Source organism: Symphodus melops (assembly GCF_947650265.1).
Source record: "Symphodus melops genome assembly, chromosome: 4".
Taxonomy (NCBI): Eukaryota; Metazoa; Chordata; class Actinopteri; order Labriformes; family Labridae; genus Symphodus; species Symphodus melops.
The window spans coordinates 13835857-13862730 of record NC_136694.1 but is presented as its reverse complement, the minus strand read 5'-3'; the positions used below and the strand labels follow the sequence as shown (position 1 = coordinate 13862730).

At 39.8% G+C, this 26874-nt stretch overlaps 2 protein-coding genes across 3 annotated transcripts in view; both read right to left on the bottom strand.

Annotated features, from left to right (window-relative positions):
• Positions 1-46: 46 nt before the first annotated feature.
• On the bottom strand, positions 47-16019 carry tgm2b (transglutaminase 2b). The gene is made up of 13 exons (XM_079340647.1): positions 15877-16019; positions 12671-12850; positions 11319-11537; positions 10112-10230; positions 9542-9670; positions 9246-9423; positions 8943-9075; positions 8182-8285; positions 3852-4091; positions 1586-1864; positions 1331-1491; positions 1006-1142; positions 47-484 (listed from the first exon to the last, which is right to left on the bottom strand). Exons 1-13 carry the CDS (start codon positions 15884-15886, stop codon positions 334-336), a joined length of 2040 nt encoding a protein of 679 aa, XP_079196773.1. The 5' UTR covers positions 15887-16019; the 3' UTR covers positions 47-333.
• Positions 16020-17948: 1929 nt separating this feature from the next.
• quob (quattro b) overlaps positions 17949-26874 on the bottom strand; it is a 29272-nt gene continuing 20346 nt past the window's right edge. The window contains exons 11-24 of one of the 2 annotated variants that reach the window (XM_079341227.1): positions 25169-25307; positions 24907-25029; positions 24595-24792; positions 23454-24436; positions 22979-23228; positions 22576-22665; positions 22110-22334; positions 21353-21523; positions 20513-20690; positions 20024-20140; positions 19637-19891; positions 19004-19254; positions 18736-18794; positions 17949-18563 (exon numbers count right to left, since the gene is read on the bottom strand). In XM_079341227.1, the coding sequence (XP_079197353.1) occupies positions 18756-18794; positions 19004-19254; positions 19637-19891; positions 20024-20140; positions 20513-20690; positions 21353-21523; positions 22110-22334; positions 22576-22665; positions 22979-23228; positions 23454-24436; positions 24595-24792; positions 24907-25029; positions 25169-25307 (3019 nt within the window). In that variant the 3' untranslated portion in view covers positions 17949-18563; positions 18736-18755. The remainder of the gene's footprint in view (positions 18564-18735; positions 18795-19003; positions 19255-19636; positions 19892-20023; positions 20141-20512; positions 20691-21352; positions 21524-22109; positions 22335-22575; positions 22666-22978; positions 23229-23453; positions 24437-24594; positions 24793-24906; positions 25030-25168; positions 25308-26874) is intronic. The other variant, XM_079341228.1, reaches the window with a different exon arrangement.

The window sequence follows — 26874 nt, the reverse complement described above, 5'->3', positions numbered from 1 at the left end:
CTTGCAAATAAAAAAAATCTAAACATAGCATCTATTGCATTCTCAGTGAAGGTTAAAGATTGTGTGAAGACACAACTCTTTAATTGCAGCACTAAAAAAGTATAAAAATAGTACACAGTACTAAAAATACACATCCTAGTTTATATTTGTGAAAGGACACGGTGCTTTCTCTATTAAGAAGTTTTGCATGCTCTGAAAGGATTAGGCATAATGAATACAAAGTGCTTTAAGGTCACATATATGTGATCCTGATTAAAATAACTGATATACATGTAGCCATAAGGAATATACATTGAGCTACTTCAAAATCCAACATGAATCTTCCCTTTTTTTTTATTTTCCAATGATGACGTTTCTGTAGCCCTTGACGTGACACAGCTTGTTGCTGTCGAAGTCGACCACCAGCTTCCTCAGACCAGAGTGGGTGGGAGTGAAGTAGATTTTCACCTTGGCATCCTGTCCTGGTCCCACTGACGAGCCCATCCTGCAAAGTAAATATTTAAAGATGTTGTTTTTGACACACACTATGAGGACTTTTTAACTGTTTACAAGAACCATGACAGTTTGTCTTTTTAAGGACATGATGAACACGAAGCTTTAATATTTGACAGACAAACCATGCTTCCACAACAGTTGTGTTGCCAATACCACTGAGCAGCTGGCTTCTGTCCTAACTAAACAACAGCACATCCAACCCGACATGTGGAGGCTGAATAACAACCAGAGCAGCATCATAAACCAGCATAACACATATGTAAGAGTTTGGAAGTGAAACTTGGAATAATAGTAACTATGACACAAAATCAGTGTCTTTATAAATGGCCACAGAAAAGCTCAGATAGTGTACTGGTAGAAAAGTTTATTTTTTCACATTTTGAACAAGTTTTGAAAAAAGGAGGCAGTTTATGTTGTGTTATGGTTTCCAATTCATCCCTGCTGTGTTGGTGCTCTGTGTATGTAAAGAGTGATATTATTTATAACTGATAAGGGAGGGATTTATACAACCTCTCAGTGATGACGCGCCCCCCGGTGAGGTTGGACCCCTCGATGCTGAAGCAGCAGTCTTCCAGCGGCTCTGGTAGAGGGTTTTGAAGGGTGATTTCTGCAGCCAGCTTTCGATTCTCCTTTGGTTCACCCAGAATCTGCAGAGCACAGAAACATCTGGGTGTTACGGGTGTTGACGAAAGTTTTGAAGACTTAAACTTGAGCTGAGCTATGTTTACACATACTATAGACCCTTCTCAAAGCTTAAGAGACTAAACATTCACATTTCACAACTTCTCCTTACACATATCCAAGTCCTGCATTTGTTGCAGGTCTTTGTACTCACTCTGACTTTGATTTCAGGGTTCTCCAGCACTATGTTTCTCACTGCCAGTACATGCTCGCTGGTGCTGTAATCCAACAGAAGAGCTGCCAGTCGGATTAGGTTGTCTTCAGTGAGCAGACTGCCGTACTTGGAGTAGTTCAGCCTTAGTGGAACCCGCCTCTCTAGAAGAACACATAGAATCAACGTGATACTTACAGTGAAGTACAAAAAAAAAAAAAAAGGATTACCATCTAAAAACAACAAAGGGAAGCTTACCTGCTCCAGGTGAGAGTTCAACATTGAGCAGATCTTTAAAACCACAGTTCTCTCCCAGGAGGCCATTGTAAGACACGGCACAAGAGCCGAACACCATGCGACACTTCTTTTCACTTTGTGTGTTGTTGGTAACAACAGCAAACACGTCAAAGTCGCAGCCCTTCCTCATGTCTGGTGTGACCTTGATAGTGACATGGAGACCTTCATGCTGCTGCTGCTGCTGGAGCAGCTTGTTTTGGTGGTTGGCCTTCTTAAACGCCTCTCGCTCTTCATCTGAGCCTGACAAAGTCAAAGAGATAACGTCATGCACGCTGTCCACATGTGGATACATCTGGAGGGCTTAACCACAACTTCTCAATATACAACAACAAATACCTGTGGAAGTGAAGGAGCAGACACCTCACCTTCTTGAACGAATGCAGTCAGAACTGACTTAGTGTGCTATTGTTCTTTGAACAACACTCAGAAGTCACATAAAAGACAGTTTCTCATTTGGAAAGTGACGCGGATGACATGCAGTGTCATGAAGTAACAATACATTTCCAGGAAATCTGTACTTTACTTGAATTTGTTGCTGCTGTTGCATCTTCTACTTCACTTCGCTATTTGCATCTTGCAAAATGATTCTTTAACTCCACTACATTATAAGTGAACACCTTGTTATCTGTTACATTTTAGGTCTGAATGTAATCATCAGTTTCTCATCATCAGTCTTGATTATCTGGACTATTCATGTTCTCTAGAAATCGAGAGTGGCGCACGCTTGAGGGTTGCAATGGAAGCATTAGGGAAGGGTCAAAAAGGGGGGATCACAGATAACTAGTGTTTACAATGATGGAATTAACAAATGAGGTGAGAGGAAAGCTGGAGTGTATGTGATGAGACGAAACCCATACTGCTTTGTCAAAGATCAAAAAATATCTCTCCTTTAATAAAGCTCCTGCACATATTAAACAACACACCACAGATAAAACTCCTCTGTAGGGACAATCACAAAAGCATCAGGTTTAAATATTCTTTCTATATAGCCACATGTACTGCATGAAAGTGTTTAAATGTGGTGAGTCTGTCGGCTCCGCTACAGATGTAGTGCGATGCTTTGTAAAATCTGACAAGCCTGTTTCACATAAGGACAGCGTGACGTTTGTGACCGCTAATGAATCAAAGAGACGGTGTTTGATTCACCAAACATACACGAATGGTTTAACACAGCTCCTTGTGCACCACAGAGTAACAAGCCTCTTTGGACATCTGTGTGCATGTAGCGGCGCGCAGAGAGGATAAGCCGTTGTGCAGTCGTTAAGAGAAAAATGTCATCATTATATGCAAAACAGCGAACATTGGTGCTAACAGCCACACACTGTGGGCTTAAATAAAATGTTTTTCTGCTGTTAATGGTGAGTGTGCTGCAGTATTTATAAGAGATGTGACACAGAAACTTTCCACTGATCAGAAAGAAAATTCCACTATTAATTTAGGCTTTTGCATGTTCTACTGGTTTACGTCACAGACAGTTTGCACGGAAAGCAGGACGATTGCAAACGCAAAACAGGTATTAGTGGGAGAGGCAAGTCTGAAAATAATTAGAATATAACAAAAAGAAAATCTGGCTTATAAAAAAAACCCTCTGAATTAAACATGGCCTCTCTTTTCTTCCTTTAATCTTTTATAGGAGTTGTCATTCATTGTGCAGGAGGTGCGAGCTGTGTCCTCTGTATATCCACAATACGATTTCCGTCATTTGAAACACATGTGCAGCCTGTTGTGCGTGGATTAGCACGTTCCTTTCAAAGGTGTTAAATTCAGACGCCGTCACAATCACTGCAATTTATTGCCTGGCTTGGTAAATCACAATGCGTGTACTGATTTAACTTCTTTACATTTTCTCCTCCCAGTATTTTGCACGCTGGGGCAGAAACTCCTCACTTTGCATATTCATTAAGGCAAACGTACTAAATGGACAGCGCATGTTGTTTTGCTCACATGAAAGACGCAGTCGTCACTGCACGCTGTTAGTAGATCAGATAGCACTTTTTTTGCTGATGATATCAAGTTTGATATATCAAAGTAAATCAGGCCCTAAGAGTTCAATTAAAACAGAAAATGTGAGAATCCAACAATGAAATAATGTTAGCGTGAGCAGTTTGTCGATGTTGGTATATATTGTATTGTAGTCAAAGCCTTTCTTGATGGTGTGTTGTTATAACATGCACTGTGAACAGTTAAGTATCTGCTCTGGTGATGTCTCGCCTGCTTTGTTTTCTACCTTCAGGGTGCTTGTACAGATGAGTGATGTCCTCTCTGGCATCGTTGTTCACACTCTTTGTGCTGATCTTCTGGCCCACCACTGTGGAAGTTGTGACTTTGGATGTGCTGCCGTCTTTTTTCTTCATCGTGGTGATGACGTCAGCGTTGACCTCAGCAAAAACAAACGGGGCGTCATACTTGAACATGAGCTCGCCCTCCTTTATGGCTCTGACGGGGATGGGGCCGCAGCAGTACACTCCTAAAGGAAAGGAACATTTTAAAATCAGATATTATCAATCCACTGTGTTGTGAATTTAGCTCATGGGTTAATGGGCTCAGCATATTCTTTTTTTTTTTTAATTATGTTTTTATTGAAAGATAAGAGACATTAACAAATCTTAGTTGCCATTTACAGTGAATACTGAGTTAATAATAATAATTCTCAGAGGATGACAAATGTGAAAATGTTCCATTTCCTTTTGTGTCTCTTTCCCATTTTTTGTATAAAGAAATAAAAACTATAAACAAACATCCAGAGATTGAACAGAACAAGTGTAGCATTGTATGTCATAAAAAATTGGGAGTAGTTCAGGTGAATATTTGAAATATCTATATAAAGAAAGAGGATGGATAGAAAATACCAAAACTAAACATTTATATCAAGGTTAGGTAGCTCTGTCAGTTGAAACCTGAAAAATATGTTCTATACAATGTCAGGCATATACCGTTTAACATATTTTTCCCACTTGTTCCAATGTTTATCGAAAAGGTCCATCTTTAGATTCACTGTGAAGGTAATCTTTTCCATTGTGTAAATGTCCGCCATTATTTGGGCCCAGTCCTGGAGAGTTGGTTCTCTTTGCACCTTCCACTTCTTTGTGATAGCTTTTTTGCCTGCTGCCAAAAGTATATTCCAGAGATATCCATCTATTGTTTGCATTGCTTGAGTTTTGTTACCAAAAAACATAGTTTTAAAATCCATTGGTATATAAACTTGGAAAATATGCTTTAAGGCATTGTTAATATCACACCAATATTTTTGAAGAATCTGACATTCCCAAAATACATGGTAATGATGTGCTCTCTGGCAACCACAATTTCTCCAACATTGACTGTTTCCCTGTGAGAAATGTGCACTTTGACATGGTGTTATAAAGTAACGTGAGACACTTTTCCAACAAAATTCTTTCCAAACATGTGATTTTGTGCTTCTCCACTGAGATGTACATATTTGTTCCCATTCCTCATCCGTTATAACAAGTCCTGCTTCCTTTTCCCATGTGTCTTTAATATATTTTGATGAATACCTGTTAAGGTTAGTAATACTCTTGTATAGCTTTGATATTATTCCTCTTGTAAGTTCTGATTTGTATGCTTTTACAAAAAGTTCAATTAGTGGATTGTATTGATCTGTGTTTTGCCTAATAGCCTGATTATAATAATTCCTTGTTTGTAAATACCTATAAAAATCTTCCTTCTCCAAATTAAATTTATTCTGTAGTGTGTCAAAACTTTCAAGTTGGTTATCCTTTACAATCTGGAAAAAGGCCCTTATACCTTTTGTAATCCAAATCCTAAATCTGGAATCAATACTGTTAGGTATGAAATTTCGGTCGTATGCTAACCAGCTCAGTACTTTAATTTCTTTATTCAATTTATATGTTTTTATCAGTCCTTTCCAAATTGTAAATACGGATTTTATCCATGTGTTTTCCAAGTTATCTATTGATTCAAGTCGTTTGTCATCTGCCAGTATCGCTTGTAGGGGGACTTCTGTAACCACACTGCATTCTATATCCTTCCATTTGGCTACATATTCCGGGTCACACCAATAGAGTAATGTGCGAACTTGAGCAGAAATGAAGTAGTTTTTGAGGCAGGGAAGGCCCCAGCCTCCCCTCTCTTTTGATAATTGTAATGTTTTGAAACGAATACGAGGTTTCTGTCCTTGCCATATAAATCTTGAAATTGCTTTGTCCCATTCAGCAAATAAACGGTTTGGGATAGAAACTGGGAGAGTTTGGAATAGGTATAAATACCTGGGTAGAACGTTCATTTTTATGGTCTCAATCCTTGCTGTTAGGCTAAGATATGGGATGAGATTCCACTTTTCAAGATCCTTCTTCACATTTGAGTAAAGGGGGTTATAATTTTTCTCTAAAATCTTCGATAGGTCCTTGTGCAGGGTTACACCTAAATATTTAAGGGATTCTGTTTGCCATTTGAATGGATACTTCTTTTTGAAATTTTCAGGTGGGTGCCAATAGGAGAGAATTTCAGTTTTTTCAATATTTAATTTATAACCAGACAATGGGCCAATTTTATCTAAAAAATGCATAAGTTCTGGTATAGATTTTTCAGGTCTGGTTAAAAATAAAATTATATCATCCGCGTAGCAAGCAATTTTATGTTCCACTTTGTTAATTGTGATACCACTAATCATTTTTGCTTGTCTGATATGTTGGGTTAATGGCTCCAAATACAGGGCAAAGAGGAGCGGGGACCAAGCACAGCCCTGCCGTACTCCTCTCTCTAGTGTCAAAGGGTCTGTCAGATAGCCGTTTATTCTTATTCTTGATGTTGGGTTGCTATAAAGGGCCTTGATGCTATTTATTATTAAATCACTGAATTGAAATTTTTTCAGTACTTTGAACAGATAGAACCAGCTAACTGAATCAAATGCCTTTTCGGCGTCTAAACTAATAATCATTGCCTTCTCTTTATATTTTTGTATATGACTCATTATATGCAGGGTACGTTTAATGTTGTCTTGAGTTTGTCGTCTGTTAATAAATCCTGTTTGGTCGTTATTTATAATATTTGGAAGAATATTTTCCATTCTTTTGGACATTATTGAGGTGTAGATACGATAGTCAACATTAAGGATTGAGATAGGTCTGTATGATCCGCATTCAAGTCTATCCTTATTTTCTTTAGGTATTAATGATATAATTGCTGCCTTCCAACTTGGGGGGGTCTCGGCTTTTTTGAGTGCCCAGTTAAAGGTTGTTCGAAGTAGGGGGGCGAGCACCTCCCTGAGAGCTTTATACCACTCTGAGGTGAATCCGTCGCTGCCCGGGGACTTGTTGTTTTTTAGCCTCTTAATTGCATTTTGGATTTCGACCATGGTAATTTCAGCTCCTAGTTGGTTATTTTGCTCTTCAGTCATTACAGGAAGGTCCAGTGTGTCTAGGAAAGAGTTGATTTCATTTTCTTTATCTTCTGCCATTTTAGAGAATAATTTCTTGTAAAAAGATTCAAATGTTGATTGTATTCTATCTTGCTTAGTTACTGTTCTATTATTTTGACTGTCTCGAATTTTGAAAATTGCTCTATCTGCTTGTTGCTTTCTGAGTTTCCAGGCTAATAATTTGGAAAATTTGGCACCACTCTCGTAATATCTTTGTTTTGTAAAGAGCATTTTTTTCATTATTTCTTGTGAAGTCAGTTCATTAATTTCTTTTCTTATTCTCCTAATTTCTTGTAGTATTTGTAAATTTTTATTGTGAGCATGTCTTTTTTCTAATTGTTTTAGACGGTTCTGTAGTTCCTGAAGCTTTTTCTGCCTTTGCCTCTTTTTAGCTGATGCTACAGCAATTATTTTACCCCTTAGGACTGCCTTGGCTGCATCCCAGAGGATAGGCGGGGAAACTTCCCCATTGTCATTTTCTTCGATATATCTCAAAACATCTTCTGACATTTTTTTTTTAAGTTGAGGATCATTAAGGAGGCTAGCATTAAATCTCCAGGGCGTATTTCTTTGCCTTTCACCTAGATCTATGGTCATATATATAGGTGCATGGTCACTTATATCTATTGTGCCTATATCAACTTCGACAATTTTGGATCTATCCCTACTGAAGGTGAAAAAATAGTCGATCCTGGTGTACACCAAGTGAGGATTTGAAAAGTGGGTATATTGCCTTGCACTTGGATACTTTTCCCTAAAGACGTCTATTAGCCCTATATTTTTTATTAATTTGCAGAATTTAGTATTAGTTGTTTTGTTACTACTTTTCTGATTTGAGGTATCTAGGTTAGGATTTAGGTGGAGGTTAAAGTCTCCGCCACAGATTAGGGTTCCCCCAGAGCGATTAACAATCAAGTCCATGATACTAGTAAAGAAGGAAGCATCGCTTCCTGGTGGGGCATATACATTGAAAAACGTGTACATATTTCCATTAACAGTGCCTTTGACCAATATAAAACGGCCTTCTTTATCTTTGTGTTCATAAGTCTGCTCAAAGGTCAGTTTACTCGATATTAATATGGCCACCCCTCTTTTATGTTTGCCTATATAAGAGGAATAGTATAGTTTAGTATAGCCGTAGGCTCAGCATATTCTTTACCTTGACTTTTCTCCTGAGGTGTCGGGTCACTGGCCTGCCAGCCGTTAAAATCAGATTTGAGGTCAGGCCTGGTCATCCAGCTCTCCACCCAGCAGTGATAATTCCTACAGACACAAAACACATCATCAGCCCTATTTCTACCAAGTGGCAAACTCTGGTGTTGAAAAATGAAGCTAATGCAGGAGTGAAAAAAGCTGCTGTTTCTAGTGTCTGAAGTCAAACACACAAAATTTCTGTTTTGACAGCCTGGTACAAAAAAACATTTTAGATGAATAGTTCATGTTTTCTCAGCGCACACTGGACAGATGGGTTTTTTTTTTAACTGAACTGCTTTAAACTATATGAAAGACCCACCCACCCCACTCAGCTCCACTTCTTCTAGGTTGACTGAAAGCTTGTTTGAATAGTTGAGCTTTTTCAATATGGTGACTGCAGATTGGGCTGTAAAACTGCACTTCAGAAACCAATGGGAGGTGTCATTGAGACTATTTCTGTATGTTAATATGTATTCGTACACTCCTCAGAACACTGAGACATTTGAGTCAGAGGTAAAACGTCTACATTGAGGAAACATGGGAATGTGAGTCTTATTCTAACTTTTAAAACATTCAAAGTAGCCCTGAGACGCTAGTAATGCCACACAAATATCAACCTTTTTAAATTATTAAAGCTAGTTTTTCTTTATGATAATTGATGATAACTGATATTTCTATCCTACACAAACCTGACTGCTACAGTAGCGTTTCATAAAAAGAGTATACCAGATCATCTCTCTGGATTGAACAAGGTCTCCATTTTCATTGATGTAGCGTTCAATCACCAGGTTGTTGTTGGTGTCGTGGGCTGACAGGTAGTTGGTGATGACTCTGCAGGGGATGCCGAGTGCCCTGGAAACTAAAAAGAGTATACAAATAAGTGACAGGAGCACTGTGACACTCAGAGGCAGGGCAGAATGTGTATCACATTTGTTGTTTACATATAGGATGTTATGTTTTGTCTGTTTGAGGCACATCAAGTGTGTTTTCCAGTGATAGGCCACAAAGCTCCACTGCCTGCTATCTCACTTGTACAGGCGACTGCAGCAAACACCCAGCATTGTCCGTAGCGAACCGGCTGACACGCTTGTGTGTCCCAGTTGCGTAGAATCTCCACACTGCCCTTCCAAAACATGGGACTGACACCACCTTCGTAGCCATCTGACCATTTTCCCAGCACGACACCTTTGTCATCATTACAGTTCACCTACACAGGCAAAGGGGAGGAGTGCAGGGTAGGAGAGTCAAAAAAAAACAACACTCTTTTTAAACTTCTCTTTCTTACAAAAAAGGGGATGGAGTGGCCTAAAATTAGCCTGACTTACCATGGCACTGAGCACTCTGGAGACATAAATGGGATTTCTCCTCCCTGAGCAGTCTTTTCCAGGATTCTTCAGACATTTAGGATTCATATCGAGAACCCTCAGACACACATCCAGGATTCCACTTTCAAACTGGATGCAAAAAAGACCGGTATTGTTGGTGATTGGTTGTCAGTTATCGTGATAGAGGTAGAAAATAAATTGTATGTTAACGCCAATGTTAATTGTCTAGTGAAGATATTCCAGAAGAAACAGGTGCAAAGACCACACTGTAATGCTCAACAGCTGCATGAGTTATGCACCGCTAAAGCCAGGCTAATCAAACCGTATCACATTTCACAGGAAGGGCTCCATTCACTTTATCTGTCCGCTGTCAGATATAAATATCCCAGTTAATTTCAGTGTCTAATGTTCAGAATTTACAGTGTGTCTGGGTTAAAACACCATAAATCATGTTTGTCTTATCAGAATAAGTGTGAATCAAACTCTTTCACCCTGGACAATGTTGGCTCCTCTGGTAGATTACATTATGTGTAATAGATAAGGCCGTGCTGATAGTGTTGGTGTTGGTACCTGGCCAAAGTTCCATGGAGTTGGTATGGGATGTTTGTAGTTGCCTCGAAAGATGATTCCATCCTGAGATAACACATATTCTGCCAAACTCTGCTCATCGTCCATGTACACTGCATCTCCTGTTGCCAAGAGACATCACAAACAATATGATAAATCTCCTCTTACGGGAATAAGATGGATAAATATTGTCTGTGTTCTTATTTCTCAGAAACTAAAAAAAACACTTAAGGCCTGATTTACTGAGATCCCAAAGAGTAGTAAATTGCACATTCACTCGCAATTTAGGCACAAGTGTCAATGTGGCAATTCATTAGGATGACATGGCTGTGAACGTTCATTTACATTAATTTATCATGGTGTTTCTCTTGGTTCACTATTATTGAAGCAAAATCAAAGATAAATGTATATCATTTATTTTTCTGTCATTAAACCATGTTAACATGTGTGGGGGGAACAAACATGATCTTTAAGCCTTCTTTTATTGAGCCTATGTCTCCTCCTAACTGCAGCCTGTTGAGCATAACTCTGGGCTCCTGGATTAGCACGTTCCTTTCAAATTTGTTAAATTCAGGCTCCATCGAAATTGCTGCAATTTTTGCCTGGCTTGGTAAATCGCATTTTCTCCTCTCAGTATTTTGCACGCTGGGGCAGAAACACCTCACTTTGCATATTCATTAAGGCAAACGTACTATTTGGACAATACGTGTTATTTTGCTCATATGAAAGACGCAATCGTCACTGCACGCTGTTAGTAGATCAAAAAGCACATTTTTTGCTGGTGGTATCAAGTTTGCACATGTTTTAAGATACACAAACCTTTAGTAAATCTGGAGTTCATTCTTTGTATTTTGATTTATCTGACACTTTTAAGGTATGATATGTAATGTTAAACAGGCAACAAGACTTTTGGAAGTAGTTACTCTTTGTCAAAAATAAAGTCAAATAATCACAACTACCAGCTCAATATGTCATGTTTATCCTTTTGGAGTGATTAATCAAAAAGCATACTGTCATCAACCTTTTGAGGGGCTAGAAGAGGATTTTACAACTTAAATACTGCCTTTGTTTTCGATAAAGATTTCAGACTGAATAGCTCCTGTGATGAACACACTCCTGAAGGAAACATGATCATCAACGCTTAAGATAGCTACTCAGAATCCCAAAGAGTCCATGACATGACAGCTTGATGTATGCTCTGTTTACACACCTTGGCACCAGGGGTTAAAGAGCAGGATAAACTCAATACGCCCAGATCGGCCCAGGGTCAGGGTGTAGCGGCCTATGGGTGCATCTGGGGCTGAGCAGACAGACAGCGCCACCATGTCGCCGGGGGGGCTTGTGATCGCAGCGCTCCAGCAGGAAGTGTCAATGTGGAAAGAGAGACCGAAGGAGGCCCTGGTGCCGTACTTCTCAGAAGGTTGAGGACCTGAATGAAACAGTCAGTACAGTTAGAGTCTCAGCACTTTGTGTGGGAAAAGACTTTTGTGAGACATTTGCATCTGGGGAATGGAAAGTCACAGGGTACATTTTAATTCTGTTCCAGATTGAGCCTAAATTTAGTTCAGGCATCTCAGGAATCTCTTCTCATGCATCGACTGTTTAATGGTGCCTAATTATGATCAAACTGATTTGGAGTCAAGCTCCTCTGAGTAACAAAGTACAGATCTTCTCTTTTTTCTGGTAAGCCTCCTAAACTATTCACCTCAGTGCACAAACTAACTTCCTTTGAATCTTCCACTGTGCACAGCCAAACTAAACCAAGAGCAGTGGGTTATATCACTTCAATCTTACTGAGTGGGACCGAAGTTCCTCCTTTAATCCATTAAAAAACACTTGACTCTAAGGGTTTTTAATGTCATCTATGATCCGATCATACACAGGCTTTCCTGTTGGCAAGCAGTATTTCCTGTTTAAATATTTGGATATTAGTGTGAATAACAGCTGTTGTATTGTAATCAACTGAAGAAGTTTATACAAATAGTAACTGAAAAAAGATACAAGTGTTTTCAAGAGTTTTCTGAAGGCAAATGTGTTCAAAAAGAACCCGTGGAGCCAAACTTCCATTAACACCAGCATAAAAAACAACTACAACAACTGAGCCCACTCAACCTTTGTACACAGCTTCTGTAAGTGTGCTCATTGTAAAATCCAGCAGCGGCATCACAGACCACAATGGAAAGGGCAATTTTGTTTTCTTTCCAGCACCATTTCCGCTCCTTTCTCATCTTTGAAATAATAATAGGTAGCAAAGAAAAATTAAGTCATCACAAAAACAAAGTCGCTCCAGCAGGATGACCCCAACATCCTGATTGAGAGGAAACAACCACAATATTTTTCTTAGTGACTCTTGTTCTTTATGGGATCATATACGTTTATCACATCAGGAATGTTGAGTTCATTCACTTTCCCCGACTGCTTGCAGTTTGGATGTCTGTTATTATATCAGTCAAATGTAAGACTTTCCCGTTTAGAAAATAGAGTTTATAAATTAAGCTATGTAGTTCTTCAAAGTCAATATAAATGTTGTTTCGGGGGGGAAATGTAAAGAAGATAAAATACCTGTTTCTGCAACAAAGTCAAGAGAGCTGACTTCTGGTTGGTAGTCTCCAGAGCGAAGGTACAGGCTGATGGTGAACGGTTGGCCTCTCCTCACAATGAGACGATCTATTCCGTTGAGATCAGTGCGGTGGTCCATGTTGTTGAACTCACACTCCAGGTTCCAGCGATCGATGTCCAGAGCTTCACAGAGAGGAAAAAAAGAATCAACTTTAAACATCACTTCATAAAAGAGGAGCCAATGGCACCTGACTTTAGAAAAAAAAAGTAATAGTAATAATGTCATGGACAGAGACAAATAATTTACTTCTGTCTTAACATGACCACATTTTTGTGGATTACAAGTCATTATAGTCCAGCTTTTTTAACAGAGGAGTTTTCTATATCTGAGGTTTTAAACAACAGATGCATAAAATGCTACATACCATTGCAAATTAGCCATACAACAAAACATGAGGCCTACCCTCATTAAAACCTTGGAAACATACATTTATTTTTAAACTCTCCAAAAGTATTCTTGGTTCTGGATTAAATTTAACCGTTTGATAAAGTATATGTTTGTGGGGAACTTCAAATGCCACTATATTGTCTTGTTGCTGTGTGCATTGTAAACATAAAGCTCTGTATAACACACAGGATATATAAAAGAATGTACATGGTCCCACAATTACAATTAGCTGTTTTTTATAGCAGCCTGGTTGTCATTTAAACAGCTAACAAGAGTCTTGTTTTCTTTATGTTGTGTCTTTAAATGTGTTTATTATATTTGCAGAAGTGAACCACTTTCCTACCTTGTTGGAAAAAGCACACTTTTATATTGACTTGATGTTCCAGGATTATTTTAAGGTCTGTTTACATACATTGTATTAGGTCTCGGAAGCTATTACAAATTCTGTGGTAGAAAACTGCCAGTTTGCACACCCATGAGTTGTAAGATAATGTTGTTTCTTGACACTTTGTGTGGATTGAACAGGATGTAAACACATACAGAAAGTCACTCCCTGTGAAGTGTGCAAACACAAAACCACACCTTCTCTCCGGGGCGAGTTGTGACTAATGAATCCCACCCTTGGATTTCCTGTTAGTAGGGAAAATGAGGGTCCCTCTTACACAATGCATACATGGTCCTCATTCTGCCGCTCTATGACATGTTGACCTCTCCCAAATGATTAGTCCTCAGTGTTAAGAAAAAGCTGGAGACAAGAGCTTGAGGTGCTGATCTGACGGCTTAACTTGACTTGAGCAAATAAATACTTCCTGCTGTTTTACATGAAGTCCATGAGAGACCACTCCTCTGATCTTTTTTTACTGATCTTGACCCCCGTCCTGTTTCCAATTTAACACAAGTGAGTGTTACCAATTGGGTCAAATGCCTTAAAAAAGATCCTGCTCCCTATTCTAGGACAGCTGCAGATAGTAGTCAGAGGATTACAAGGGGTTTGCTGTGTGGTGGGTTGGTTGTTAGAAGTAAAAAGACCTAATAAAATATCAGCCATTCTTTCAAACACAGCTGCCTTTAAAGTATTGGCAAGAATATTATGATGTAATGTAAGGCTAGGGTCCGAGAAGAAAAATGTTCTTTAACTTTTCCTGTTTAAAAGAAAAATATTTTAGAGAACTATCGATGCAAGGTGAAAAAGTCCAATAAAGTGTATCCTCATCCTGAACCTATAGAATATGAAACCAATTATAGGGAAGAACAATGTGTGTCCCTGTGCCCCCCCCAAAAAAAACCCAGCAAAAAACCCAGTAATGGTGCTGTGGGAAACTAACATAATCATGTCAGCTGCAATTTGGGACCTTTTTGTGGAATCAAAAGTGTCAAAAAATTAAGTATTTTGATTTCTTTCCCAAACCCTGGTGCAACACCATGTAGGGTTTGTTTTTTTTTAACGTTCTGGCAGATGTTGAACATGTGTGCTCTATAGCCAGACATAATGCATTGCACCTTCAGTGGGCGGTTTATTAGGCACAGTCACATTATTTGTAGTAGCCCAACTCCCTCAAAGAAAATTAATGGGCAGAGATTCCTTGGCCTTAACCCTGACTTCTTCTCTAACCCTTGCATACTGTGCACGCCTTTTTACCATGACCCACACTGCAGAGGATTGTCTCAGTAAACAGCACCAGGCAAGAAATAGCCTTTTAAGGAAATCTAAATAACATCGCGCTGTTTTTTTATGTGGTGAGTAGCCAGTACAGTAAACACAAATTTTAATCCTTTGGAAAAAAATAAATACACAAACTCTATTCAGACATGAAAAGAGTTCAGTCATGTAGGTAACGCCCATGCTGACTTCACATACGATGCTCACTTTTTCAACTGAATGCTCTGTGTACAGCAAACACATCATATGTATTTTTTTTTTTTTTTAAAACAATTCTGTGCGTTTAGTGTGTAGCAGCTGCAACGCAAATCTTACTAACATTTATTAGTTACTAAACAGGCAAATGTATTTCTTTAATAACTTCAGAATAATCCATCATTCATTAAATACACTCTACAAGTTGAAGCTGTGGGCCTTTCATACCAAAGAATCTCATTTTCAACAACCTGTCTCCGTTTTTTTTAAGCTGCACATTTTTCTTGTGCACACAGGTTAACAACAATTTCAATCCTTCAGTGGTGATACAATGCAATCTTCGACTTTTTGACTGCTTTGGGCCGACTGGAATGACTTTACAAGGACTGTTTGAAAGGTGCCTCCTGTGCCTATAAATGCAGCAGTAGTTTATAAGTGGAGCCTCCAGCTGCTCTCAGCTTCTATTATAGGTGTCACAGGGGGCCAGAGCAACAATCATGTTCTCAGACACCAGGGTGAAACATTTTTTGAGATAAATCAGCCTTCAGGTCTCTGATGAAAGCCTTACAAACTCCTGCAGCACTGAAACCAGAAAACACAGGCCGTGCATGCTGCGATAAATCACAAAGTTTGGTTCATTCTACTCCGTGACTATGTAAAAGTTTGCCTTTGGTCATCTTTAACTGCAAAAAGTAAAAGCCAAAAAGCACATCAAGTGAACTACATTTAAAGTGACATCAATACAAAGCCCATATAAATAAAATGTTTGGAAGAAAACATCAACTCAAAACACTCTGCCGGCATCTTTATCCAGATGTGCTCTTAAATTGTTTCCACTTGTTGATGAATTACTTTAAGCAGCTTCACAGGGGTTACATTTAAGAATAGAGTGACAATAAAGCTTACCTTGAGCCATGACTGCTGCTTTGTTCTTCGTCTAAACTGTGTTTTCAGATCTCGTGGCCAGAGTGGATTGATGTATCCCTCGTCGGAATTATCTCGGTCTTATTTGTAGTCTGCCTCGTGCCAGTCGGTCTGATGCTGGGCGTGACGCGACCCTCCCCCTAACCGTGTGTGCGTGTGTGTGTGTGTGTGTGTGTGTGTGTGTGTGTGTGTGTGTGTATGTGTGTGTGTGTGTGAGCGCGCCTATCTTACTGTAACTGACTGGACGTCTTCAAGTGAGCATTATTACACACTGTACGTCAGAGATGTGACGCGTTTACGATGGCGTTGTTTTCCAAAGAAAAAGTTACCTCATCTGAACTGTTGACTCTGTGTTTTAACAGTGAGCCAGACTATAGTCTATGTATGTGTAATGTGTTGTAGAGTTTATTTAACTATAAATTGCGGCTTCTAATGATTAATGAAAACGTTTAAACAAAAAAACAACAACATGTAGTTAATACATGAGCATCGGTGTATTAGATAGGGCAACAAGTCGTTTTTCTTTGATATAATTAATTAAGAAAACTGGGTTGGGCAGAAATAGATTAAACTAAGGTTTTATTGACTTAAGTCATATAGGATACTTAATTTTTGATCATTATTTTGTTGTCACTGGTTGACATGTTCCTTCAATAAGGTTAACACCAGAGTTGTAGTTGGTATTGCTAAGTTACTTTTGAATCAACGTCAGTACCCAGATGTTGTAGAAAACAATTTGCTCAACTCATTTTACAGAAATTAACATTTGCAACTGGAATGAGCTCAGAAATGAGGGTCACAGAAAGCTCAGGGAAGAACAAAACTGTGGTGAGGTGTAAGTATATATACACGATGGTTGTTGGGGGTTTTATGGGGGCATTTTTTGACAACAGAACAGTATAAATATAGAACATCAACCTTTAAGGTCTATCTGCTGACGTATGTATCCTAGTGTGATTGTGTAAATTATTCTTAAAGGACTGTTTTAGACAGCTTCAAACCTGCTGCATCACAAAGAATCTGCAATGATGCATTGTGAGGTAAAGACATGCTCAGTTCAACTCACAAAGAAGGACAAATTGTTCAAAATCTTTGAGTCAAAGCTAAACTTTTTTTCCCTTTCCTTGTTAAAAGGTTTGCTACAGATTTGTCCTGAGCTCAATATCATGTTTCAACGATGACATCAAGTTCCAATTAAACTCCAGAATACGCTGAAGTCAATAATGAATTTGTAATTACAACAATGTCATTCAAAGTAGACGACAATGCCAGTCATATGATTTAAATCACTCCAGGCAGCTAGTATTAACCACAATCATAAGTCTTGGCTCTTGCACAGGGCATTACATCAGGAATGTGATTTCAGTGATTAACAGAACTCTCTCCAAACCCACACAGTGGAAATGACCAAGTGCCTTTGCCAGGCTTGAGCTGCGGTACATCCATCACTGACAGAGTAAATAATGAATGTGTGGATCCTGGAGACAAAATGTCAGCTTTAGAATCACAGTGACTGAAAAAGGGTGATAAACAGTCGTGACTCTTAATGAACCTTAATGAAGGTTAATAAAGATAAATACAGGAAACAATTACAACACAATATGTACGAAATAGATCCTTAATGTGATGAACAATAGGAATTCATTCTTTCACTGAATAACACCATGATTCACAAGTATATAGTTGGCCAAAGTATTTTCCAGAAAAAGTTTTTTTAAGCTAGTTAAAGGAAGTATAATTGTTTTTTCTCTCTATTGCATAAATCACAGTCTTTGCCATGAAGGGAGGAACCTGTTCAGAGCAGGTCAGTGAAACATGCTCATACTATCTGTCTGTCTGTTTACAATAGTTTCTAAACGATTACATACTAGATGCTATTATTAGACAGTAAAGCTCAGATTACTTTTAGTGCACCTATAGTTGATTCAAATACAAATGAAATCTGCCAAAAATATCAAAGTTTTTATCGTTCTGATGTGATTTTTAATATGTGGGTTTAGTTTACTGCTGATACAAAAACGTGAAGTTGCAAATAAAAGACAACATATTCATCATCACTTCAAATATTCTGTATTTGAAATCCAAATCCAAAGAACTGTTACATAGATCAGTATCTGCATACCAGTAACATATTCATCCGTACACAGCGGTTAATCAAAAGAAAAAACAGAGTGAATGTATTTCATTGTAGAGGTCATAAGTAAGACATATATTGTTATTATGTTTTACAAATCTGAAGAAAAGGAAACATATGTAAGACATAAAAGATGGCATTATGATGTTTATCGTTTATGACTTAACGCTTCACAGACTTGATGAAACTCCTTTGGGATCAGGTAAAGTCATTACAGTCTGTTTGTTTTCTTTAGCACCATGTTATAACAACTTCAGCATTTAGCATTAGTTATGACTTACAGTCTTTAATGTCTCTAGAGTCCTTTGCATGAGCACTCAGTATTCTCTAAAATAAGCCATGTCAGGTAGGCACAGAAAAGCTCAACACAAGTATAAGTTCAAAGTACAGTACATTTTTTTAGAAATGTTTCCGACCTATTGTTTAAGTGGTGAGATTAAACAGAACATATATTTACATAGTGGAAATGGATTACAGTAACAGCTGGTTAGATCTTCAATGGTGACACGAAAATAGCACTCAAGACCCTAAAAATCTGTAAGAAAAAAAAAAACAACAACAATTTATCAGCTAACTTTTATAGTGGCTATTAATATACACTTAAAACCACATACTATATATATATATATATATACATACACACACACACATAAAATAAAAAAGGTGTAAAAGATGTATAATCAATAATTGCACTGTAGGCTACTTACATTGTACCGTATCTCACAGGTCAAACTTCAGTGGATTTTCCAACACTGGTGTTCTGAGCCTATGAAAATTCATGCATTTTGTTTTATTTAATATTGAAGCGCAGCAGAAGAAAATCATCATCCAAGAACAAACTCATCCAAAAAATGTCAGACACTGTTTAATGTGGCAGTAATGATGGAATCTGTGAGTAATTTATTTTAAGGATGCAATACTTTGCTTTTCTATTGTTTTACCATATAAACAATCATTCACTTAATGGTAACTGACTTTTTGCTGCACCTTGCCATAGGGCACATCCGTCTGGTGCTGTGGTTTGGGTTTGAGTGCAACTGGTGGTGGTTTTTTTCCTTGGGATCCTGCCAGAGCTCTTGGTTTGTGGATGACTTCAGCTGCTTCAGCAGCTGCTGCCTCCTTCACAGTGATTGTGGAGGCGTCCTCAACTTCTCCTCCCACAGCAGAGTGGTGACTGGAGCTGCTGAAGTTGCTTACACTCTCTCCTGACGACTCAGAGCTGTCCACTGAAAAAAAGATAAGGCTTAATTAAACAAAGAACAATGATAGGAGGGATGGATGATCAACAGGCCCTATTGAGACCAAAATACTCTTTAAATGTTTTTGGACGCCATTGAATAATCCATGACCCAGACTTCTGAACAATCATCTTGGACCCTGTCACAGAGAACCAAATCTGAGGAAGTGTGTTTTGGCTTAGAACATGACATGCAGTGACTTCAATGAAGTTGTAATGGAGCTGTTAATATCACAGAACAGTATCATGGAAAGTTTGGTGTATTGATTCTAGCATTGCACCTTATCTTCTGGTTTATTTGAAAAAAAAAAATGTAATAACCTTTTGGCCGTATACAACAGTAGAAAATATTTAATTATAACTAAACTTACACAGTAGGTTGTGACTCCCACTCTCATGGTCCAGGTCGTCCTCCTCTAAAACTCCAGGAGGTGATCCGTATCCTCCCAGGCCCCCTGAAACAGCCCTCCTTTTTGACTCACACAGGTACCCCACAGGGGACATGGAACCCCTCCCAGAGGAAGAAGAGGAAGATGAAGTGCTCACAGAACCAACAGACATCGGGCGTCCTCCAAGAAGCTTTTCCTGTGAAGCACATGATCCTGCAGGGGACTGCACCTTGTTTTCTGCGTAAACCAGGTGAGAATATGTTTGAGGAGAGGAAGTAAGACACACGGAAAAAGCTAACGTGGGATATACAATCACCTCTACAGGCCAGTACAATGCAAGTAAAGAATAATTAAATAGAGAAGTTTGACCTCTTCCCATCTGTACATAGTTGACGGCTCTGTCATGGATCGCTGCATCACTGGGCTTGATATCCATGAAAGGCTTGTTCCCAATCCCCATGAAGACCCTCTCCTGCATACGGACCTCTAAAAATAAATACGCACAAAATCATGAGCTTGAAAATATATCACATTTCAGATGTGACATGAATTTAAAGAAAAAATGAATGAGGAACTGTAGCTGTCTTTTTAAAGACAAAAACATGTGTATTTCTTTCAAAGTAGTCTCTATCCAGATTTATCAAACAGGTCCAGTCAAAACTTATGAATCGAAACTTCTTTCTTCTACCATTATCTGTTCGCAGGAGTTGCTAAACATAGTCATGTCTGCAGATAGAGACATTGTACATATTTATATTTATATTTAGTGGATATTTATATTTATATTTATTTATTATATTTATTCAGGAGTCATAGAGTCTGTACGTTTTTAAGTGTTAAGTGTGTATTTGTCAGTACCTCTGTTGTGTACTGCCTGCTCCCACAGGATCCGCTCCAGGTCTTTGGTCCAGGCCTCCTTCACCTCTCGGCTCAAGGCCTGCAGTGTGTATGTGTCCTGTGTTTTCCTCTTCCTGAACCAGATCTCAAAGCACAGGCCACTGTCCCCGCTGTTTTGGGTCATGCCTACATCTGATGTCTAAATATAAACAAAGACAAACACACTATTGTCACTTTTGTTATTGAGACCCTCAAGTGGAGGCCCATAAATCAGGAGGCCCATAAATATTACAAAAAAAAATAATCATTGATAGAACAGCCATCATGAGTACAGTGAAATATTACAAATGGAGCCAAGGCCACGTTGCTATTAGCTTTCTGTGACTGGAAGTGCTTTATGAAGCTGATGGTGTTATTGTTTTATAAATGTCCTATATGTGTTTGTCTCATCCATACCCTCAGTCTCTTGTGGAGAAGTCAGTAGTCAAAGAAGTACTATGTTTGGTTTCCTTTGATTTCAGTTTTGTAAAAGTTAATCTAATGTTTGTAATGAGGTCAAAGGTCAAAGAAGCCAGTTCTCGGCTCATGTTTTTTTAAATGATTTAAACTTCAAATTGTGACAAAGAATGGAAAAGTAATTTTTTTTTGTACATGATGAGTAAAGACAGCAGACCAGAGTAATTGACAGTTGCATCATTATGCATACGTATGTAGGAAGTCATCGTGTACTGACTTGTTGTAATAGGCTGTGGTAGCTGTAGTACTGGGGCTTCTTTTCTGCTGCATTCACATTCACATTCATTGATGCACATTTGTTACTTAGAACTCCAAATATGACTAAGTATGTAGTAATATGTGTACCTTGAATGACTGTTTGTAGATATATGTGTCATTTCCTACATTCGTCCTCCTGGTCTTGCTAAAGAGGATGAGTTCTTGAAAGAGGAAAATGTGGCGGAAACATTTCTTCTTCCTGAACGTTACCAAGAACTCGTCCTGACGTATGACTTGACCCTGCTCCTTCAAGTTCACCTGCAGGTCACAAAACAATACTTCACTGAAACTGGTACAGTATGTTGAGTCTGAATGGTTATCAAAAAAAAAAGAAGAAAATTTACAAGGAAAATTTATCTTCAAAATGGGCTTCTTCAAGTGAAAGGAACATCTTAAAGTTTATTGAACAGCCATCACAACTTCAGCTTTATTCCCATAATCATCATCGTAAGTCTAAGAACTCTAGCCCACAATCATCCCACTAACACTCCACATCATGAAAAAAATTTGAAATAAAATAAAACACTCTTTGGCTCTACTCTTCAATCCTATCCCAGATGGATAATGATGAATAAACAAATTCAATGTCAAATATTCATATAGAAGTTTTACTCCTCACTTGACTCATCATCCTTTTATGAAGGATGTCTTGTTTGTACCCATTCCTCAACTCAGCTTTTCTTATCACCGGAGAGTTTCTAGATGTGTTGCTCAGCTGGATGTGAGACTTATCATTCATTCTAACCATTCTACATTACATGCAATGTACACAGTATATATGAGCTGTATATAAAACAAGCAATCCTCCTATATTTCAAGGTTTGGTTAAACAAAACAAACTTACATCACACTGTTGGATGGCGTCCATTGCTAGCAGGTTGTTGCCATGGCGAAGCTGGAAATTGATGACCTCCAGAGCGGCCTTGACCTCAGCTAGCTCTCTGGTTTGTCCGGGTCCACACTCCCTCATCATGTCATGCAGCAGCAGGCTGTACTTACTGATCCGCTGCACAGGCTTCAGCAGATATGACCACAGATCCATCTTGTCCCCCAGCTTCTGCTGCTTTTGCTGATGGATGAGGAGAAGAGACAGGTCACAGTTTTAGCCTGCACCAGGCTGAGTTGGAAAACAAACTGCTTTTACGAGGGTGTGCAGTGCAGTAATCCATTAAGAGTATAAGTGGTGAGCAGAAATGCATTATTGGGAGAAAAAAAAACAAGTTAAAAAGAAAGTGATTTAAAAAGTTTGTGATGTGGTTTTAAGAGGAGGACTAAAAGGAGAGCAAAGGGAGGCTGGAAATGGTTCTCACCTTGAAGAAAGCCTGTCCATGATTGATGAGAAGACTGTCAGACTGTGGTTTGTTCTTGCTGTAAAGGGCATACAAAGCAAAACTCTCCCTCTGAAATGAAAGGGATGAAGAAAACATGTTTATCGCAACAACACAAACATGCATTGTCATAATGAAGTGCAGACAACACGGCAGTGTGATAACAGAATCTGTTCAAGGATTCCTGGGATGCTGATGAAATCACAGTCATTAAACATCTGGAAGAGCTTTTGTTAACAACATGAGTTGGCCACAACATATCTGTGTTAGTCTAAAGTACAGATGCTGACATCAGACAAAACCTTTTGTCATGGAAACAACAGCTGCACAGGTTATGAAAAACACATACTCGCAGACCCAAGGCCATATCAAGCGTTGTACCCACATGTCTCAGAAAGCAGCGTCCCACTCTGAAGGGCTCAATCACACTGCTCTCCAACTCATTCAGAAAATGATGCCGGTGGAAGTCGTGGAGTTTTTCTAAGTTACCAAAGATGCTCCCCCTCTGGCCCCTGAGGTCCTGAGGAACGTCCACCCTCTCCAGCTCGGGAAAGTAGTGCTCTCGAACGTAACCCAGAGCCTTCACGTACTCCCTCTCTGTGGACAGAAGCTCCTCCATGATCCTCCGCAGTTTCCTGAAGGAAAGGAAAGTAGGAAACGCACAAATGTAAAATAAGTTATTTGGTTGAAGATGAGCTCCATTTTATACTGTTTTACATGATATCTTTGTTGGGTGGGAATGTTATTGTGTAACCACGAAACAACTGTGCCATTCACGAGTGAAACCTTTGTAATGTGTAGTTCTGAACAGCATCTAACTGAACTTTGGATTACAACAAAAAGGGGAGTGTATTACTTACAAAACATTGTCGCCATTATTCTCTGTTGGCGTGAGTAATGTCTCTTGGGACTTTAAGTCTTTCGAGCCCAGGTCTTTACATCCATCACCCGCCTCCTCACTGCTGTCTCTTTTTGACTCCCAGCTCAGGTTCCCTGACGGTAAACTCTCGTTCTGGGAAGCGGGCAGATTTTGGATGAGCTGCAGATTTGGTTCCAGTGGTGGTGTCCTGATCTGACAGTGTTTGTGTCTTACATTCAACGGTAAAAAGCCAGAAAGAATCGACAAGTGAGAGATCACACATGAGCCTTCGCTCCGGGAACGACCCAAAGGTTGGTGTGCTGGAAAATCATTGCCCCCTTCAGCTGAGTCTGCACTCGTCAGATCTGCCTCACTGAGGTGCTCCCTTGGCTTCTGTTTGATGTCTGCACTCCAGTAGTTTGTTTGTGGAGAAATAGGAGACATTTGATCCTTTTCGACTGGTGATTTGGGTGATTTCTGTTTTTGGGATTCTTCGTCTCCACTCCCTCTCAAGTCAGGTTTTGAACAGTGGTCGATTGATTCAGCAGTGGTGGTCATTCTTTCTCTATCTGAGATATCGGCCTCTGTCTGAGAAGTTAGCTGCTCGGTCACAGAGCATACGTCCTCCACCACCTCTCTCCTTTTCTCCATCTTCTCAGCCCCCTCATCTTTCCCTTGAGGATTTACAGCTGTGGTCTGTTGGATCTGGTTCTTATCCATGCCTTTCTTATTCTTCTGCATCTCCTCAAGACGCTGTCTGACTTCTTGGCAAAAGACCCAGGCTGCATTCCACACTCTTATCCCCCCTGAGGCCCCCGATCCCACGGCAGCGGCCTTAGCTTTCACTGCCTGGAAGTGTGGGGTGGAGAATTCATCACCTAATCTCTCCTCATACATCTGGAGTGTGCTCAGTGTCTGAGCGGGGTAACACCCCGGCTCGACCTTCTCCAGAAAAGCACTGCATTCTTTGGCCAGAGCAGAAGCCTTAAGAGAGAGAAAGAAAGATTTTTACCAAATTGGAATTAAAAGTTTGCAAAAATCAGTCAGAAATATGTAGACAAAGGGCATAAGAATGAAATAACAGTTGTAAACATGGAATGTATGATTATTGAGAACATGTGAAGCAAATACAGAGCACAAACCTGTGCACAGAAGTGGTGTACATGCACCAGTGTGTTCAGATCTTTGAATCTCTGTTCTGCCCGCAACATAAAATCATCCATGTTGGATTTGAAAGTGCTGATAAGGGTCCGAAAAATATCGACTGCAGGACTGGATTCACTCATGGCAACTGTTCCCTCTGCATCCGTCACTAGGGTCAAGGCTTGCTGCTGCTTCTCCTGTGACCAAGGAAAACAAATCCAAGAGATTTTATTGTTAAGTTTAGAAATACATATTTCCAAATTGGTGCAAATGTTCTCTTTTTTATGTTTTTTGTAATATTGCTCTAGTACCTTAGACTCTTTAAGAAACAGATCAAACTGCTGCAAGGCCTTTTCAGTGAATACCAGAGTATCATCTGTTTCATAAGAGTCCTTAAGTCTCTGTTCACCCTCTGTATTAAACCACATCCCCGCCTGAAAGATAGAAAATAGAATTATGCAATGTTGGATTATATCTTGGCGAGCTTTTTTAGATCAACCAAGCCAATGGATCTCAGCTGTTCAACACATATTTTCATATACAGTGCTGTACTGTAGCTGAATGTAGTTGTACCGTGCTTATTTTGGCCTCCATATCTCTGAGTCTGAAGAGGAACTCCAGCTGCTGCAGAGACTCGTTCGATCTCATCACCAGCGTGTGGAGCTTCTCCTCCACCTGGTTATACAGACTGGTCACTGACTCCAGAGCATCTCTGCAACCAATAACAGTAAAGTCTGACACATATAACACCAGACATGAATATAACTCATTTTCATTTAATGTCAAGTACACTATCTGTCTGTATGCCGGAACAGCCACGCCCCTGTCTCACTTCATGCTCCTGACTTTATTCCACATATCATCCCAGTCAGAACCGAAAAAAGGGTCAAATCAGTTCACCACCCACCCTCCATTGCCCTATCGACAGTAACAGAGATGTTACATCTACGGACCTTCTCCAGGGCCGCTCCGCCACAGACTGCACAACACCACTACATTCTCAAACGACACATCCACAAAGGCTCTCAACGGAACTTTCAGTACAGTCAACACAACAGCAACACAAACATCCGCTCCTTTTGGTCTACTGAGCCCCGCCCCCCCCCCGCCGCACTACCCGTCCTGTCAATCACAACCTACTGTCTTCTCTGCTCAAAGCAACCACATACACACCACTCACCTGTCTGAAACTCTGTCTGCTGAACATTAGATTCCTTAGTAACAAGGCTCTGCTGATCGCTGACTTTATTGCTGACCGTAAACTGGACATTTTATGCCTCACTGAGACTTGGCAACAGCCAAACGACTTTTCCCAGCTAAATGAGGCTGTTCCACCGGGCTTCTCCTTTATCAGTAAACCCCGTGCCACAGGGAGGGGGGGAGGTCTCGCTCTCCTTCACCGCGACAACATCAAAGTCACTGCTGTCACTATCCCCCACCATTCCTCCTTTGAATGTTTAGCTGCAAAAATCACAGGCCCAAAACCCACCATCATTGTCACCATCTACAGGCCACCAAAACCCTCCACCGTGTTCCTCAATGAATTTGCATCACTACTAACATCTGTTTGTGCCATGTGGCGATTTCAACATACACATTGACAATCCGTCCAACACCTTAGCTAACGACTTCACATCACTCCTGGACTGTCTCGGAATCACACAACATGTAAAGCTCCCAACTCATAACAAAGGCCACATACTGGACTTAATCTGCTGCACTGACATCACCCCCACCAACCTTGACATCATGGACTTCCCCATTACTGACCACAAAGCTGTACTTTTTGACATTCACACCCAACTTCACAAAGTCAAAGAACAACGGACCATCTCCTTCAGAAACATCAATCATATCAACACGACAAATCTCCTACCCCAGCCCTCCCCTAGCATCTTCCCCTTCTGACTTGGTGACCCACTATAACAACTGTCTCTCCACTGCCCTTCAGACCATGGCTCCTCTGAAAACACGCTCAGTCTCCTTCAATCACACTGCTCCCTGGTTCACCCCTGCCCTACGCCAGCTCAAAGCCACAGGTCGTCAACTGGAGCGACTGTACAAAAAAACCGGACTCACCGTTCACAGCCAAATGTACTCGGACCACCTGCATCACTATAAGAATGCGCTTACTACTGCCAAATCTTCATATTATTCCAACCTCATCAACACTGGTACTGGCAGCAACAGAACCCTCTTTGCAACGGTCAGCCACCTAATTCAGCCTCCTAAAATCCTCCCACCAGACACATCCACCGATCAGTGCACTGCTTTCCTGG